The 19,679-nt window shown below is 50.4% G+C and overlaps 1 protein-coding gene and 1 pseudogene across 1 annotated transcript; both read left to right on the top strand.

Annotated features, from left to right (window-relative positions):
• The first annotated feature begins 4,560 nt into the window (after positions 1 to 4,560).
• LOC149326232 (uncharacterized) lies at positions 4,561 to 5,725 on the top strand. Its single transcript, XM_089564508.1, has one exon. The coding sequence runs from the start codon at positions 4,709 to 4,711 to the stop codon at positions 5,723 to 5,725; it is 1,017 nt and encodes a 338-aa protein (XP_089420634.1). The 5' UTR covers positions 4,561 to 4,708.
• Positions 5,726 to 10,602: 4,877 nt separating this feature from the next.
• On the top strand, positions 10,603 to 11,771 carry LOC149326231 (uncharacterized; annotated as a pseudogene).
• The last annotated feature ends 7,908 nt before the right edge of the window (positions 11,772 to 19,679 follow it).

Here is a 19,679-nt window from a genome sequence, read left to right as displayed (position 1 = left end):
TACGAGCTCGCTGGTATTGCAGCTCGGCACCGAGCGCTCCGACACCGTCCGATACGGTGGGCGCCGGCCGCTCAGAAGCTGCTTCGTGCAGTGAGCAGGTAAGGACCACTCCACAAAGCTGATGTCTCCTCGCGGCTGCGCGCACGAAACCCGTCTCGGTTCTTTCTTTTGTTGGGGGTCGTCGACCGTCACTATGGTAGTGAGGCCTAAGGCTTTTCATTAGCTGCCCGCACCTTGTCAAAAGTGACACGACCACCGGACCGTGGTGTTAGAGGGGGCGCACTTTGCTGCCCCACCCGTTTTTTTTTTGTAACCTCGCATGAACTGAGCATTCTCGTTCAACTCAAGAAAGGGCTTTGTTCGCGCATCCATCCGGGGCAACCGTGGCGAGACCAGACAGCAGCCACCTCCGACTGCTGTTACCCTGGCGACTACTGCAGAATCCTGGCCTGCAGTGGTCAACCGGCCCTCCTCTTCGCGGGCCTGCGGACACGCAGTCCGCGGGCCATGCGAGTCGCCCCAGCGGAGACCTTCACGCCGCCTTCGGAATACCGCGGAAGACTGCGTGCACGCTGTCGGCGTGACCTCCGCTGCACGGCCTGCCTCAAGTGCATGAAGACCAGGAGACTCCTCCATAGCATGTAACTTGCAGGAGCGGGGGTCTATTTAAGGTTGGGGGGATGTGGAGATGCCTTCGTCCCCTGCGTTCGCTTTCCCGCAACGCACTAGTTCCTTGTGGTTAGCTTCCCCGCAACACACTTCCCTTAGTTGTGTTTAAATAACAGGGGAGGGTGCTCGCGTCGCAGCGACACCAGCGCCACGGACGGCGTTTTGCTGCGCGCTCGCGGGGAGCGACGGGCTCTCTTCTGCTCGGCACCGGGATAGCTCGCGGACGTTTCGCGAGCCGCTCCGCTCTTTGCCGGCGGCGACCTCGTGAGGAAACATGTTCTCCTCAGCTCAGAAGGGTAGCGGATCGGGCTAGTTGGTGCAGATTTGACATTTTTTGAAGCGCTAAAACAACAAAGACGCAGAGGGAACAGACGGAACGCCATTGTTTACATGTACCACATCCAAGTCAGGCGGTACAATGGCATCTCGCCCAGTGCCTGGGCAGAGGGGCCAGCAGCTCCCATCTTGAGCCTGGTTTGCTTTGTTAGACGAGTGAGTGTTCCCAGGAATGCGGTGGGGCGCCCCAAACCTGTTTCCATTGAACACGGAAGTCGTCTTGCCCTTCTCAGAAGGGGAGAGTCCCATTGATGATGATGACGTCACTCGCGTGCGGCGTCTCTGCCACGCGTGCCTGCCTGCCATGCCTTTCTGGCTACGTCGAGGTTTTCGCATAACGAGCCAAATGCCTTGTCACATAGTGACACTTTCACGAAGTGCACTTCTCTTGAACGAATAACACTTTGGGTGCGCGGTGTCACATGGCAAAAGGAGCGTCATTTGGAAATGATGGCAGTGGCGAGGGATGTTGGATTACCTTTGAGAAATTCATTTTTTTCGCGTAAATACCTAAAAAATACGTTTCTTTCGGAAATGTAATCACTTCGAGTCAATTTTCACATTTATTTCCACATCTGAATAAATGTTAACAACAAAAAACATCATGATTCGTGCCCTGCTACAAGGGAGTTTAGGATGCTTTCCAACTGAATGTCATTCGACTCGACTGCCACATTTTGATCCTGGAGAAATTTTTTAATAGCATTCAGCTGAGATACATTCCAGTCAATGTATCTCTGCGAATTCATTCGAGATTTTGCGATGCCTCAGAAGCTCAAACACAGCCCTCACCAGCCGCACTGACCAACAGCCGTAGCCATCGCATCGCGAGCTGCGCATTAGTTATCTTAATTAATCTCATTATTTTAACGGTTGTACCCTTCCTTGTTTACAAAGTGCGACAACACTGTAGGAAGCGCCGATGCGACTGCGCGCCTGGGATACACTTTCTGACATCGCGTAGGACCGGCGCTTCTCCTTAATCGTCCCAGCTTTCTCTGATGAGACGAATATCTCATTTTGAATCAGTTTACGCAGAAGCATATTCGATGACCGTTCGCATTCATTGAAACGGCCTTATTTGTTATCCACAAGCGGCGGCAGCGACTGCTCTTGGCAACTTAAAACATTGAGCGGCAGTCCGAGTCCCGCCGGCGCTTCCCGTTCAGTGAATGTGCGTCCTGTAATGTAAGCGACCGTCGATTTCAGGTCACCGTTGGCAAAACTACACTCGCTGTCCATTTGGGTTCGTTGAAACTTGAGAATTCGCTCTCCACAATCGCTGAAATTGCGTACACACACCCTGTGGGCTCATTAGGCCTACGCGGAAGGGGGTCGCCGTCGTCTGCAAAGCGAGAGTAGCTGTGTGCATGCGCATTGTTTTTATTTGCAGATGACTCAAAACAAGCTTTTTTTTATTGGGGTTTAACGTCCCAAAGCAACTCAGGCTATGAGGGACGCCGTAGTGAAGGGCTCCGGAAATTTCGACCACCTGGGGTTCTTTAACGTGCACTGACATCTCACAGCACACGAGCCTCTACAATTTCGCCTTCATCGAAATTCGGCCGCCGCAGCCGGGATCAAACCCGCGTCTTTCGGGTCAGCAGCCGAGCGCTGTAGCCACTTAGCCACCGCGCCGGGGCCAAAAACAAGCTTTCATTGAAAGGCCCAATCAAGAAAATAAGATGGAGGTTTTTAATTCTCAAAACAAATTTTTGATTGCCGGAGAACTGCTGTGGCGGCTACACACTCGCCTTGCCGAACCAAGTGGAGTGCGCCCACCAAACTTGCTACGAGGAAAGTGCGTTCTGCAGCGAGTGTCACTAAGGCTCATCGTGTGGCAGTGCTCAGATGACACTTTAAGCGAATTTCGCTTGCTGAAAGTGGCACTATATGCTCCAGCGTGGCAGGAGAAAAATGCTCTCGCATTAAAAACTGTTCCAATCCGTGTTACACCTGGACTACCAGATTGCAGTAATGCATGCGTAGTGGGCCGTGTTTTGTAGCAATGTATAGATGTCGAGCGTTGTCACTACAGAAACCTTTATGAATTTGTCTAGTTGCGCTTGCATTTCGTGCTGTCTCCCAGGACGCCTTCCACGTGAGCGAAACTTCAAGAGAAACCTCATTTAGTGTTCTGGCTTCTATGGCCAAGTGTCCAAGGGTGTGAGGTGATGGCTTGGCTAGACTACATGCTGGAAACGCTACTGCATGAAATGATTGTCGCTTCTCCGCTTTCGGTCGCTCTTTGCACAGGTGATCTCGGCGCCTCTTTACCGCGCTTCATCGTGGCGTTTGTGGCACCAGGCGAAGGTGCGCCTCTTCGGACTACTCCTTCCTCCTCTGTTCCCATTCATGTCGCCAAATCCGCTTTTCTGTAGAGCCTAGACCATATATTTAGTGTTTATGTCTCTTGGCTCCATTGCTAGTCTTTTCGTGTTGCTTTTGTGCCTTGAAGGGGTCGCTTCCCGCTGCTCAGCGTAGAGCGCTAATTTTTGGTGGTATAAAAGCCTTCTAGAGACATGCACTCGTGACCTAAGGGGATAGTCGGGCTGTTTACAAAGCCACACGCTTTTATGGTTGCTCACTTAAAAGTTAGAAACACGATGAAGCTTAAAAATTCAGCGGGCACTTTGACTGTCTAAAGTGGGTAGAGGCGGAAGCGTTTTCCGCCCCACCTTCGCTGTTTCTGTGGCACTGGTGGCGTCACATATAATTGAGTACTAATTACTAAGTGATGACAAATCACTAATTATTGGTTAATTACTGATTAATGCCTGAACACTAATTAACTGCTAATTAATGACGCTTAAGCTTCGCCTTTAGGAGTGGAACGCGACAGCGCGTTGTAGCGCTGCCAGGGAGTCCACGGAACGCCACCACCCGTTCGGCGCGATGCCTTACCCTTTGAACGCAACGCTTTTTGAGGAAAGGAAATGGCGCAGTAATTCTCTGTCATCTCGGTGGACACCTGAACCGCACCGTAGAGGAAGGGAGGAATTGGGAGTGAAAGAAGATAGATAAAGAGGAGCCGTAATGAAGAAAATGAATTTTATTTGAGGAAAGGAAATTACGCAGTAACTGTCTCACAAAATTCAGGGGGGGGGGCACTTTTTTGACCTAAAGTGTGGTCACTGATGTGTGGTTAAGATGTTAAGCTTCGCCCCTAAGTGTGGAACGCGACAGTGTCTTGCAACGCTGCCAAGGAGTCCATAGAACGCCATCGCCCATTCGGTTCTACGCGTCGCTCGTCGGTAAATTGGTTTTTGAGGAAAGGAAATGTATCTGTCTCTCATTTGTCGGTGGACACCTAAACCTCGCCGGAAGGGAATGGAGGAGGATGAGAGTGAGTGAAGACACCGTATTCACTAGACGCGCCTTTGTTCATTCCAAACCATCGAGCTGGCATGGCGGAGTGGATAGCATGCTCGAGTCCGCCTCCGGCTTTCGAGGGGAGCGGACGCGGCATGGCTCTCTCCATGCGAGGTCCTTTCACCGGCGACGGCCGGGGTACGCGCGCCAATCACCCCCCCCCGAGGGGTACAGGTTCGTGCTACCGTCGCTGCCTTCGCACGAAGGCGTGAAGGATTGCGTGTTTCTGCATTGCGACGTGGATGGCAGGCCTTATAAGATCGAGGATTTTCGGACGCCGCTCGAAGAAACTGGTGTTTTGAAGGCCGTGGCAGGAATTGGCCCGTACCAGATGGGACACGTGTGGCTGATCAAGCTGCGCACTCAAGAGGCCAAGGACGCGCTGGTGCAAGCCGGTGGTTTGGAGGTGAAGGGGCGGTACTGTGCCGTCATCGATCCGGTACGTAGAGAGATAACCGCGAAGATCCACTGGGTTCCTTTCTACGTGCCGGATGAGACCCTTCGAAAGATCCTGAGTGAGTTTGGGGAGGTGATCGACATCCGCTTGGAAGAATGGCATGCGAGTGGTTTCGAGCTTGCGGAATCGACGACCCGTGTTGTTCGCATTGTTCTCAAGGAAGGCGTCACCCCGGATTCCCTCCCGGACCTTTTCAAACTAGCCGACGGCCCTGCACTCGTCGTCGTGCCCGGTAGGGCGCCGACTTGTCTGCGGTGCAAACTAAAGGGCCACATTCGCCGGGAGTGCCAGACGCCAAGATGCAGCAAATGTCGCGCGTTTGGACATGAACGCATGAATTGCGTTCGTACGTACGCCGTCGTAGCCGGGGCAACCAGGGTGGCTGAGGAGACCAGCCACCTGATGGACGAAGAGGAGGCGGAGAAGGCAGCTTCCTCGGAAGATAGGGCAAAAGGCAGTACAGTGCAAACAGCGAGCGGCGAGGATAAAGCGCCAGCCGAAGTCTTGCCTAACGAGGAAGGGAAAATTCAGGCAAGCACGGCTGCGGTGAAGGAGCCAGCAGCGAGCCAAGGTCAACAGCCGGGGAGCGCCGCAGCTGCCCCACGAAACGAAGCTTCGAACAGCGGAATTCAAGGAGCCAAAGCACAGGTTTCCGGGAAAAACGACACCGACACCACAGACGCCATGGACGCCCAGCCAGCGTCGACAAAGAGGCGCCTGGAGAAGGCGGAGGGTACAGTGGGGGAGCAGCGGCTCAACCACCTCGAGAAGGAATGGAAGGTTGCAAGAGGGAAGAAAGGGAAATATGTGCGCCCTTCCCGTGCGTCATCGCTGTCGCGCGTCGACGGCGACCCTTCCCTGGAGCCGAGCAGGAGTTGTGCAGGCGAGTGATCGCCTTGCTTTGGGTGAGCCCTCGCTTTCACAATGGCTCCTGTGCTCGCGCCTCTCCGGCTAGCCACACTGAACGCGCGCGGCCTCGGAAGTAAGAGGAAGCAGTACCAACTAAAAAGGCTAATGGCGGAAAGGGAGCTGGATGTAGTCGAGGTACAGGAGACAAAAGTGGAGAGCGAGGGCCGCACTGACTGCATGGTGAGCCCGTTCCGTGGTCTTTATGATGTGTGCGTCAGCCATTCTGTTGGGACATCGGCCGGTTGCTGTTTGTTTTTGAGGAAATCGGCTGGGTTTGTGATAGAAAGTTTCACTAGTTGTTTGGAGGGACATTATGTCATATGTGACTTTAAACACGGAGATTTAGATGTTCGTGCTTTGTGCATCTATGCGCCGACAAAAGCTAAAGAGAGACTGGGTTTTTTTGAAAACCTTGCTGACTTGTTTAAATGCAGCAGGCATCTCCTTGTTATGGGCGACTTCAACTGTGTATGCGAAATGGAGGACAGAACGCCAGCCAACACCTGCAGAGATGCAAGTGCGGTATATCTGTCAGACCTTATAAATCAGGTAGACTTGCTGGATGGGGCCTATTTGGCAAGAGGTGGCAAGCGTCAACATTTCACTCATTATCAAGGATCTAGCCATGCTAGATTGGATCGTGTTTATATATCGTCACCACTTGCTCCTAACTGTGAGGACTATGTGGTGGAGCCAGTTTCCTTTAGTGACCACAGTTTGGTTATGGTATCATTAGGTAGAAAGAAAAGGAAGAAGGTTGAATGGGGCTTGTGGAAACTCAACGCGGATTTGTTGAATGATGACGCGTTTGTTTTGGGAACGAAGGAAGAATTACACGCACTTTTAACATCACACGGAAGGACCATAACTGAACGATGGGAAACCTTTAAGCAAAAGGTTAAAATGAAAGCAATAGAAAGAGGGGGCGAGTTGAAGCGTAATGCGCAGAAGGAAGAGAAAAGCCTCAGACAGGAGCTAGAAGCCCTGCTTCAAATAGAAGCCCAACTCCCCGGCGGGTTCGGACAGGAAATACTAGCAATAAAAAGAAAGCTTGAGAAACTAGACGAAAATAAGTATAGAGGAGCAATTATACATGCACGGGGAGAAAAGCTACTGGCGGGTGAGGCTCCAACTAAGCGTGCCTTATCAGACGAAAAAGCATATGCTAGAGCTAAAGAGATATTAGAGATAGATTACAAGGGGAAAACAACGTACCACCAAGCTGGTATTAAGAACGCCTTTGAGGATTACTACACGTAACTGTTCGGCCACAGATTACCCGATAAACCGGGGATTGAAGAAGGTTTTTTCACAGTAATGCCTAGGCTGGACCTTGATACTACAACGGCACTCGAAAGAGATATCACCGTTGGTGAAGTCGAAAGAGCCATCGACGAACTAAACCTTGGAAAATCGCCAGGTCCAGATGGACTGAGTGCCGCTTTTTACAAAGAGTTTAAACCTGGTGTCGCTGTGGCCTTGCATGGGGTATTCGTGGAGTCATTCGAGTGTGCATTATTGCCGCCCTCTTTTACGCGCGCTCACACAGTTTTGATTCCGAAAAGCAAAGAGGAAGTCAAACTTCGCACGGTCACAGGATACAGACCAATCACACTAACAAACGTAGACTACAAGGTGCTGATGAAGGTGTTGGCGAGACAACTGCAGGCTGTAATCCAGGATTTAATCGGCCCCCATCAAACATTTGGTATTAAAAACAGGACGATACACACGAACATCCATGTGGCCAGGAGTGTTTTAGAACTTTGTGATAGCGAATCCCTGCAGGTAGCCATGCTGCAGATTGATCTCGCTAAGGCATTTGACAGGGTGCCACATGACATCCTCTTTGATTTCTTGGACTATGTTGGTGTTGGTAAAGTTATACGCGATGGTGTAAAAATGGCTTACAGAAACTGCACCACAAATCTTGTCATAAATGGTGAACTGTCGCGCCGTATTGATGTACGCTCATCTGTACGCCAAGGTTGTCCATTGTCGCCGCTGTTGTTCTCACTGTTCCTTGAACCACTCTGCCAGAAAATTTTGCAGAATGAAGAAATACGCGGTTTTGGCTTCCACTCGTGTGAAGTTCGTGTGCTTGCTTACGCGGATGACGTTGCCTTTTTTGCATCGGACAGGGAAAGCATTACGGCTGTACTGAAAACAACACAAGATTTTTGTGCCCAGAGTGGGAGCATGTTAAACATAGATAAGTGCATTGGTTTGTGGCATGGCGCATGGGACATGACTCCAGATGTATTTGAAAATGTTCACTGGTCCACTACACCGAGCACATATCTTGGGGTGCCTCTTGATTGCTATCGTGAAAGCGATTCGGTCTGGAGCAAGAAGGCCGGTGAAATGAGAGAGATTACATCTAAATGGCGTGGGCGCGACCTTTCAGTGTTCGCGCGTGCCACGGTATGCAATGTTTTTCTAGCAGCAAAGGTAATGTACATCTTGCAGGTGTTGTAGTGTACACGGGTGAATATACAGAAGTTCCATCGCATCTTTGCGACATTTATATGGCAGTCCAGTTGGGAGAGAACCTCCCGAACGAATCTTTTTCGGCGAGTCGCCGAGGGGGGTCTCTCCCTCTCTCACTTGTTTTTAAGCCAGTTGGTCATGCGCTTCATGTTTCTCCGCGAAAGAAGAAACCCTTTCCTCCAGTGTTTTGTTCAGTTTATGTTGCCAAATGCACTCCCAGACTTTGTAATCTCCTCTACCGGAGGTGGTCGCTACAGTGTTTCTCGTTACCTTCGTGAGGTTGTCGCATCTTATCGATTCCTTGCCACCCGTTTTACCAGAGAATATTTGACAAACTGTGAAGAAAAGGCAACTTAAGAAAGACTTATTACACGTCATTTTTCCCGCTCCCTTGTATCGGTCGGCATTTGGGGCTTCACCGGGACAAAATGTGTTAAAGAGGGTAAGAAGAATGTGGGTAACGCCTTCAGCAAAAACTTTCTTCTTTCAGCTGCACACAGGTACCTTACCTGTTAAAAGCTGGTTACATGAAAGAGACATGTACGTCCCGTGGGGCACCCATCGCCTTCTGTGTAGGAAGGAGGAAACAATTGACCATGTTTCTGTCGACTGTAATAATGCAATCTTCTTTTGGGACGTGTTGCAGCGAACCATAAAGAAAGATTTGCCGCTCACTCCGCACGGCATTAGGTTTCTGCCTGTCGAAGACGATGGAGCTCCATATGACACCATTTTTCTACTTGGCTTGCATGCTGTGTGGCGTAGTGCCATGGCATATCGCCATTGCGATCCTGGAGCCGGATCTGTGTATCAATATTTTGTTGAGAGTGTCCTGAAAATTTACGATGTGTTAAAAGACCGAGGTTTTGACGAAGAAATTGTATCCCTTTTCCAGAATCTATCCCAACTGAAGAAGTTGGACTGGTCGCTGGAAGGGAGGAGTGCTGTAGCCATGTAAATAGCCATGTAAATAGTCACATATGTTGTAATGCACTGTATTCCCACGCCTTTGAAGGCAATAAAGAAAAAAAAAGAGTGGATAGCATGCTCGTCTCTCACGCCGAAGACCGGGGTTCGATTCCTGAGCTCGACCAATTTCTTAATCGGTTTTTTTATTTATATGGCCTGACTAGTAAAGCTAATTAGGCTAATTCGGTAATTAATCAATTAACTAAGCTCAGTCCCACTTACTTGGAGCATCACTATACGATCCCTTCAATTGGTTGCATGGTTTGAAATTCGCGCACTGTGACGTCACGACCGTTTCCACCAATTGAAAAGCGTGACATTTTCTGTCGACAACTGCTGCTTACAACGATGAGACATTAAAGGCTTCCGCCTTAAAATTATTCCAGATGTACTTTTTTTTCGGGTGACTTGTTGCGTCAAGTGGAAGGTGTAGCCTCGAAATGCATGCCTGTATTAATATGCGCTGGAACAATGCACTCATGGCCACAAGTGAACACCATCGCACAAAAACAAAATATATCACCTCATCGCATGGCCGGAATGTAGGAAGCGAATTCCTCGTTTTCCTTCACTCACTGATTTATGTTACTATAATTTTACTTGGTCGATGAGGCAGACAGCGTGCTCACTTATTCCTCAGTCACTGCCACCACAAAGAAGACTAACAATATTTCTCTTACAGTCTTGTTTCTTCATTTTGCAATTGCAGTTGTTTTCTCAAAATTCAGCGCATATTGCCAGTGCGATAATTGCTCAATCGGCCACATGACACGGCGCAGATATGCAGACGCACGCTACGTGTGCTTTCAGTGCTCCACATTGCGTTCATGCGTGGGTGCGTGCGTATGTGTAGCATAGCGCGCGTGTAGTGCAAAATACGGCTCCGGAGAGACACGGCACTCTGTGTACCACTGCGTCATGTTTCTACCGGGATGTACCTTTTCTTTTCTCTACATCCTGGAGGCACCTTTTAGAAACCTTACAACTCGTCAGAAAGAATCGCAGAAAGCATGCTCGCCCCCTCGAGAGATTCAACAAGCCCGTCAAACACCTTGCCTTTTCCGTCCCCTCTTTCTCTTCTCAGCGTGCGTTCGTCAGGCGCAGAGAAGGCTGCACGCCTCACTGATACTTTTCTTTCGCCCGCAGAGCCCTTCCTGCTCCCCCCTTCTCCGACAGCGTTGAAGATATTCCCAACAAAGGTTAACCCAACCATCCATCCCTCCGCGGTGTTCCCTCCCGTCTGCTCGCGTGCGGCTATGCGAGGCAGGAAAGGGAAAAAAAGAGAGAGAGGACGAGTTCAGGGTGAAGCGCCCAGTGGTGGCAGTTTGACGAACTAAATGACCATGTCCCGGAAAGCTGGGCTTGAAGGAAAAAATTAAAATAATCATACAAGTTCGCTTGGTGGGCTCGGTGGCTATGCCACGATGCAGTCGCTTAACCCGTTCTGCCTCGCCATGCAGGTGATCGCTTCCTTCTGGATTACCATGCTTTTCCCCGCCCCTCTGCCTGCCTGTCCACCGGAGATCTCGCCGGAATGGACGCCCGCTCCCAACCGAACCGATATGTGCCAGCCTTGCGCCATCACCTCTTCGCCCGATCGTGCGCTGACCTCACAAGTGCACTGCACCCTCGACAGACAGTTGGAAACACCATCGCCATCAACATCCTCTTCCGCTCCAGCTTTTAAGCAGCTTCGGCCACCGGCGTCGCTTTGTGGGCTCGGTGGCTGTGCCACGATGCAGTCGCTTAACCCGTTCTGCCTCGCCATGCAGGTTAGTAAGCCATGTTGTCTTTACGCTAAGAAATCTAGTGATTACTTTTTGATACAGCTGCCGAGCCCGCAGTGCTGCCTTGCCATTGTCACTGAGTGTTCGGATGTCATTATTTCCTTGCTTTTGTTGTCCGGCGACATAGAGACCAACCCCGGCCCTGCCTCACTCGAAACTGTAGTTACGGAACTTAAAAATTGTCCACCGGTAAGTCGACATTATTCGCGGAAGTTACAGACCTCAGCGCTCTTGAAGGTCATTACCAAACCATACAGTCACTACGCACAGGGATAGAAGGCCTAAGCACTCACACCACCCAGGCAGCTCGCCAGCTCTGTGATCTCGAGGATCGCATAGACGAAGCAGAAAACCAATCACGAAGAAACAACCTCATATTCTACAATATTCCGGACCCTGACCCATCTGAAACGTGGGCCGACTCTGAAAAGCTACTAATTCGCCATTGCTCCGAATTTTCGGACATCACCCTCGACCCCAAAACAATAGACCGCACTCACCGTCTTGGGCGCCACGAACCTGATCGCTGCCGTTCGTTTATTGCCAAATTCGCACTTCTCAAAACGCAGGACGAAATTCTAGCTAATGGCCGCAAATTCAAGGACACTGACTACTCCATCGGTGAAGATTTTTCACGCCGCGTTCGCAATGTGCGCAAACACCTAGTTACATTTGGCAAAAGCAAGACTAACCGTTTTTCTTTGCGATACAAAACCCTGTTCATCGGTTCCCGACGATATATCTTCGACGAACCATCGCAATCTGTAAAAGAGATACCATAGCGGTTGCTGCGCCGCCAGCTCCAAGCCGCTCATGTACCTGGCACCCCCCAGCCTAGTCTCTCCTTTTCGGCGATTTTCACAAACATGCGGAGTTTTCTTCCGAAACGCGAAATCATCTCCAATCTTGTCTGTTCATCTGCTAGTAACTTGCTGATACTTACCGAAACATGGCTCACTAATGGCATCACCGATACTGAAGTTCTTGCTGACTTACCGAATTTTAACCTTTTTCGCAAAGATCGCACATCCGCTCGAGGTGGAGGCGTTTTCATCGCAGTTAACAATCAGTTCTCGTGTACAGTTATTAATATTCCATCAGACCTTGAGATAGTATGGCTACTTTGTCGCGCTGCGCCCCAAACCGTACTGCTGGGCGTTTGTTATAGAGCGTCAAATACCAACTCCGATTTCTCTCGAATTCTTAACGACGTGACCAGCCAATTAACAAGGAAATACCCAAAAGCGTATATCATTCTTTTTGGAGACTTCAATTTTCCAGAAATCAACTGGCAGACACAGACAGCAGTCGGCAACAGGGAAGCGAATGATTTTATCGTGGTCTGCCTAAACTTCAACTTAACTCCAGTGGTATCTGAACCGACCCGCGTTGCAAACATCCTAGATCTAATCCTGACTACCCACCCGGAAGCCCTCTCATCTATCACTTATCTACGCGAAATCAGCGAGCATAAAGTAATCCACGCCACATTTGAGTTCCACCCATCACGACGCCAGAATCAAAACAAAACTATTCGCCTCTACGACAAAGGAAACTATGAAGCATTTAGTCTTGAATTAAACCAATATCTCGCAACATTTCAAACATCTTTTCACGATCATTCAGTAAATGATAATTTGTCCCGTTTTAAGAAAAAGGTTATCGAACTAACCGATAGATACATCCCCAAAATAAGCTTCCACTCGGACCGCCAGAAACCATGCTATACCAAAACGATAAAAAGGCTCGACAATATAAAGAAACGCCTTTTCCGTGCGGCAAAATTAAAGCAATACGACGAGTGCGCATGGGAAAAATACTATACAGCTGAACACACCAACCTATCAGCAATTCGCAACGCAAAAAACTCTTTCCTTCACAACGACCTCCCCAAATTGTTGACTTCCAATCCCAGAAAGTTTTGGCAGGTCATAAGTGAGCACCCGGCACATACCATCACTCTAACTAAAGAGTCTGGAGAAGAAGCTGATGACATTGAGTGCGCTGACATTTTTAATAACGCCTTTTCATCTGTGTTCACTACTGAAACTCACCCACCAACTGCAACTTTCGCCGTCAATATAGTGTCCAGCATGCCTGCTATCGCGTTTTCTGAAGCCGGCATTTCCTCGCTCATTGAACACCTTAAAACTTCATCATCGGCCGGCGTCGACGAAATTAACTCCAAAATACTGCGCAACACTAAGAATATTTCTGCAATGTACTTATTGTTATTGTTTTCACAGTCGCTTTCTACAGGTTCCATTCCGGATGACTGGAAAGTGGGAAAGGTCATTCCCGTCTTTAAAGGTGCACTGAAGAGGAATCTGAACTCGCCTTTTTGCCACGGGAACTCGATCTGCTCGTTCCGAGCATTCTTAGAAACCTCGACTTATTGCCCTGTGTGGATGATTTCCCTAATTAAATCGGATTAACGTCCGGCTCCCGACTTTATTTTTGAATTCTCCCTCGTACGGTGGGCGGAGTCGACCAACGCGTGGAGTGCCTTTCAGCCAGCTCCGTGGAGGCTTTGCTTTCGCTTTATGTTGGTTTTTGGGTTTTCGTGAATAAATAGTTTCATTCGCAGATAATATAGCCGCATAATAAGCCCGCAGAAATAAAAATACGCGCGGACTATTTGCTTCTGCGGATTACTACGTATTACTCCGCCGATGGCAGAGCGGCAAGCCGCCACTGGACTGGGTCAAAGGCACTCCGCGCGTTGGTCGACTTCACCCATCGTACGAGGGAGAATTAAAAAAAAAAGGCGGGAGCCGGACATTAATTTGATTTAATTACAGAAATCGGCCACACAGGTCAATAAATCGAAGTTTCTAAGAATGCTCAGAACGTGTATATCGAGTTCCCTCAGCAAAAAGACGAGTTCAGATTCCTCTTTAGTGCACCTTTAAGTCCGGTAACAAAGATACTCCGTTAAATTACCGTCCGATATCATTAACCAGCATACCTTGCAAAATCATGGAACACGTCATCTATTCTCAAATCATGGACTTTCTTGATGGTAACAACTTCTTTCATCCCTCACAACACGGGTTTCGCAAGGGTTTGTCATGCGAAACTCAACTGGCCGTCTTTCTTCATGACGTTCACTCCAACCTCGACCTAAATTTACAAACTGACGCTATTTTTCTAGACTTTGCTAAAGCATTTGATAAAGTTCCCCACAGGCGTTTACTGCTAAAACTAACCATGCTAAAACTGCATCCTAACGTCTTATTGTGGATCGAAGAACTCCTTTCTAACCGCTCCCAGTTTGTTCTCGTTAACAGCCAGAGTTCCAACCCTCTTCCAGTAACATCAGGCGTACCCCAAGGTTCTGTACTTGCTCCCCTCCTTTCTTAATCTATATAAACGACTTACCCTCAAACCTGGTTTCCAATAATCGTCTGTTTGCAGACGACTGCGTTATTTACCACACGATTTCCAACACATTTGACTAATCACAGCTCCAAGACGACATTGACACAGTGCATGCCTGGTGCGATGACTGGCTAATGTCGCTTAATCCTAATAAATGTAAACTCGTATCTTTTCACCGCCGGCGTAACCCCATATTTTCCCTTACTCCGTTGCTAACGTTCCACTAGAATCTGTATACTCATACAAGTACCTAGGTGTCACCTTGTGCCAGGATCTCTCCTGGCGCTCTCATGTATAACGAACATCGTCGCATTAGCTAACCGGTCATTGGGTTTTTTGAAACGTCATCTACGGCACGCCCCTCAAAGTATTAAACTTCTCGCCTACCAATCACTCATTCGACCAAAACTAGAATACGCATCTGCTATCTGGAGCCCGCAACAAGCATATCTCATCAGTTCACTAGAATCTGTCCAAAATCGCGCCACGAGGTTCATTCCTTCTGCCTATTCGTCCCTTAAACGACAATCAGGTTTATCAACTCTTGCCCATCGTCGTCGCATTGCTTCTCTTAGTGTGTTTCATTAGTTTTTTTACTGTTCCCTCGGACAACCACCCTACATCACACCGCCCGCTCGCATATCTCATCGCACCGGCCATCCACTGCAAGTTTCATGCCAACGAGCCCGCACCGTCACATTTTCCGCATCCTTTTTTCTTCGCACTGCTAAAGACTGAAATGGCCTTCCCCACGACGTTGATGCCATCACCTACCAATCATGTTTTGTGAACAATTTAAATATGCATTTCATAAATATCATGTAAGCAATCATATTCAATCTATATTTGTACTCCCACCCCTTATGTAATACCCCCAAAGTGGCGTCTTTAAGGTAATAAAGTGAAGTGAAGTGAAACGAAAACATGTAAAAGAATCAATAAAAATATCTCCCTGTCTTAACTCCGTCTTTTTCTGAGTTTCTTTTCGAAAAAAAACGACAATTATTTCAAACGTTTCCTGCGGCACTGAATTTTACTACGAATGCGATGTCTTTTTTACAGAGCTATCTGGTACACCACTAGAAAGAAATATTTTTACGGGCCGAATAATTTCTCTGTAGTAAGCCTTTAAGGTGGGAAGTGGAAGTTAAAAGTATTCTCGTCATTTTCATCGTAGTTTCGTCCTAGAAAGGTGTTTCCCAGGCTCATAGCTAACAGTGTCCATCTGGCTCATTTGAGCAGAACGTTCGTCAGTGGCTTCGCGTTGGGAAAAATCAAGACCACACAGTTTCAGAGATGCGCAACCTTGAAAACCCCTTGAAAACATCCTCCTCGATTCTCATCGCCGCCCAGCTGCCAGCGTTGCACACGGCACCCGTATTCTTCTGTAGACTCTCGCTGGCCTACCGACCGCTGAAGTCAGCCGAGACGAGTGGTTTTGCCAGACCCCCGCCTCGGTGCTGCATCATTTTTGAAAAAAAAAAGAACTGTCAGCACGATTATGAATTTGTAACGCGAATGTTTTAGCTGAAGGTGTGGTGTGAGAATAAATATTTTTTATATTTTTCTGATTCAAGCTACTAGGCTCCGTTTTAATGCTCGAGCGCGTCTAATGCAGCACGCGTCGCCTTGCGCAACATGGCGCTTCCGCGCTCTCTTGCCGAGTGAGCGACCGCTGGTGGCGCTTTCGTCAAAATGTAAACACGCCTTGAGGTTAATGGCGCACAGCATCTTGACGCGATACCGAGGTCTGCTGTGCTGCGGACGGCGCCCACGCCGACGGAGCCAGAACAGAGGAAGTAGCTAAGAAGAGCTGTGGTCGCTCAAGACAATCTTCTATTTACAGAACCCATTTTCTGGTGGTGAAGAGACCACAAGCACAGGGCACAGCTGTAAGGCAGAACGGGCATGGAACGACCAATGGAAGCGGACAGCGGAAGCAGGAGACTGTCAGCGGTGAAGGAGAGCGGCTGAGCCTTCGTCTTCATGGCATTCCTTACAATGTGCGCTGCGGACGTCGACGGCGCGAAAGTGAATGGGGACGCTGTGAGCGCGCGGAGCGAGAGGACGTACAGTGCATCGGTTCCGCCAACTTTTGGCTATAGCCACGAAACTTCGACCGCAACCCCGTCAACACAGCCGCGTCTGTCTTCGCGAACTCGACTGCTACCTGTGGATACCACTCGCACACAGGTGGGGCAAAATTTAGGCCCTTTAGGGCCGATCTTTAGGGCCGGCCCCTTTAGGGGGCCGGGGCCCCTGTCAAGCTGTTTTTACAGCTTTTAGTCCCGGCTCCTACCTTTTCGAAAGGAAAGGAAATAAAGAGAGAAAGAGAGAAAAAAGAGAGATCTTCACTTGGGTATCGTGGCCTACGCCTACGCCGACGCCCGGCCATGAGTGAGTCGCCCACCCGCGGCAAGATGGCTTCCCCAAACCTACAACGTGGCTACGACCCGGACGCCATGGGCTGGTCCGAGGATCCAGCAAATCCAGCGCCTGATAGCCCGGACTCTGCGCCCATCGAGAACTTGAAGCTATTCAAGCTAGTGGAACGCCGCTGCCGCAAGCGGAACGCTACCTCCAAGAAAGCGGACGCCACGCCGGCAGGCCGCTCAACACGGCACAACGCTGCTGCGCGCGCTGCAGCGCTTCACGGTGAGCCCCAGTGTGAGACCGGACCTGCTTGGAAACCAAAGCCGCTTCCGCGGCTTCATCCCGAAGACATCGTTATCATCCTGAAGCCCTGAGTGAACGTCGCTCTGAAGGATGTCTATCAACATGGCGAGCTGGGAGCAGCGTTCGCGGCCTACCTGGGCGCCAAGGCCGCAGCATCGCTCAGCCTGCTCCCCACATGGGAGCAAAACCTGATCATGGCATGCACCCGAGAGCCGCACGTCGCAGACAAGCTACTGCGGGACTTCGAACTGACAACACCGAAAGGCCGGCTGTCCATGTACGGCCAGTTGAAACTCACTGGTGACGTGTGCCGCGGCATCACCACCGTGGCCAAGCACGAGACCAGTGAGTCCCTCCAAAGCAAGATCAAGTGAGGTGCTGGAGAGCTCGCCGATATACGCAAGCTTGAAAAATCAGACGTCGCGGCACTCACCTTCGTGGGCAAAGTGGTGCCGCGATACGTTCTCTACAACTCAGAAGTCACCCTTGTGCGTGCATATAAGAAAACGATCCCGGCCTGCGTGCAGTGCGGTACTGTGGGCCACCGAGCGGTTACATGCCCCTGCCCGGAACAAAAGTGTGGCCTGTGTGGCAATGCGGTGTCGACCGTCGACGGGGTGAAGACACCGCATGAGTACACTCCGTCCTGTGCAGTCTGTGGGCAAGCCCACGCCAAGAACTCCCCGGACTGCAAGGGAAAATTGAGGCAGCTCAAGGTGCCCGGCCGCAAGGCTAGGCGCCCAGAGCTCCCAGGAAAACAGCGACCTGGCCGGCAGCCAAGTCATCCCAATTCAGCTGCCGGTGGCGGAACGCCGCGTGAGGCTGACGGCATCGACCACAAAACGTCCTCATCTTCATCCTCGGTGAAGTCACCGCCCGGGAACAAGACTGCGCCCCCACCGCCACCGCCCAGCGGCAGGGACGCTGGCCACTTCCCGGCCCTAAAGACAAATGGCGCTGCCGGCGCCCGGGCATCAGCGTCTCAACACGGCAAACAACAGGTGAGCAGCTGGGCTGAGATCGCCTCCTCCTCCACCCATCCCTCCTCCTCCCCAGTTACCGTCTCCGCACTCGACGCGGAATAAAAAAAACATATCGACGTGCTCCGGGCACAGAATGAGCTTTTGCTGAGCAAAATTTAAATTTTTTGAATCAAAGCTGGCGTCCGCCGCTCCGAGCCCGCAGAACTCCGACGCAATGGAGAGCGACGCGGAGATCTCGCCTGCCCTCGTGACAGGCATCTCCGCGATGAAGGAGCACTTAACCTCTAAATTGCAATCTATGATCGAGACCGCCATGGACAAAATCTTGACCAAGGTCAAATCTGCCGCCCCCGCGGTAGTATCAAAAGTTCAAAACACATCTTGGACTACCCCCGCCTCCTCCGTCGGACGGGGCCCATTAGGGACGTATCCCGTCCTTCAGAATTCAACCGTCTGATTATTGATTCGGACAACGAGGACAGCTTCCCCGCTCCTTTCGTCATCACCCCCTTGATGGCGCAAGTAGCTGGCTCTGGGGCAGCCAATCCCTCCTCCTCCCCACTAAAAATTTTAAATCATGGCGAGACACCTTAATCAAAAAATTTCCGCCATCTCCAATTCGGGCATGTCAACTTCCATAACACAATAGAACTGTAGAGGCTTTTAAGACCGCACTAAGCGGGCCAATTTCCGCCTCTACCTTGAAACCTTCGAGTCCCTACCAGCCGTGGTTGCCCTCCAGGAGCCAGGCCTGGGCGCCACACTTTCAAGTTACACGGCGTTCCAACAGAATCCCGCGTCCTGTCTTCTCGTTCACAAAGCCTACACAGCCAACTTAGTGGATCTCGACCTTCGGCTCGAGTATTCCTATCTAATGGTGACTATCCTACCACTCCGCCGCAGGGACCCGCCGTTGCATATACTCAACGTGTACTGCGCTCCCAAACTCAAGCGAGTGACTTTTGCGGACCTCTTTAGCCGGGCGTTAAGAGCAACGGGTCGCTATCCCTTGCTGATTGTGGGCGACTTTAACGCTCCCAGTCAGCTGTGGGGGTATCTCAAGGAGGAGTCGCGCGGACGTAGGCTGGCGGAGCTTGCGTCCACGTTGGGCCTCACCCTCCACACGGACCCCGTCCAGCCAACACGGCTAGGAAACTCCGTCACACGGGATACGTGCCCGAACTTAACCTTCACTCGCAACATACGACACGCAGACTGGCTCAACACCGACCTCGGTAGCTACCACTGCATCCTTAACACTACACTACGCACACGCCCCCTCAAGCGTCCCAGAACACAAGCCCGTATCCCAGATTTTACGAAATTCAGGCAAAATTTTAGCTCACTTGACAATACACCCATTTCCGCGCAAGGCTACCCAGCATGGTGCCAACAGCTGCCGACACACCTTTCCTCGCATGAAACACACATCCAGCTCTCAGAGGCGGTCATGGACGTGGATAACCACCTTCTACACCTCTATGAAGCCCGTCGCAGCCTCGTCCGCCGTTGGCGACGCCAGAAACACAACAGAAAGCTTAAAGCTCGAATTGCCGAGCTTACCCAGAAAGCGGCAGAGTACGCGGCCCAACTCGCCGACTCCAAATGGGTGGATAGATGCAACACGGCCGCGCGACAAATGTCCAGCCG

The sequence above is a fragment of the Amblyomma mixtum genome, chromosome 10 (assembly GCF_055824585.1).
Source record: "Amblyomma mixtum isolate Tamu chromosome 10, ASM5582458v1, whole genome shotgun sequence".
Taxonomy (NCBI): Eukaryota; Metazoa; Arthropoda; class Arachnida; order Ixodida; family Ixodidae; genus Amblyomma; species Amblyomma mixtum.
The sequence above is the reverse complement of the archived record's forward strand: the minus strand, read 5'-3'. Positions and strand labels throughout refer to the sequence as shown.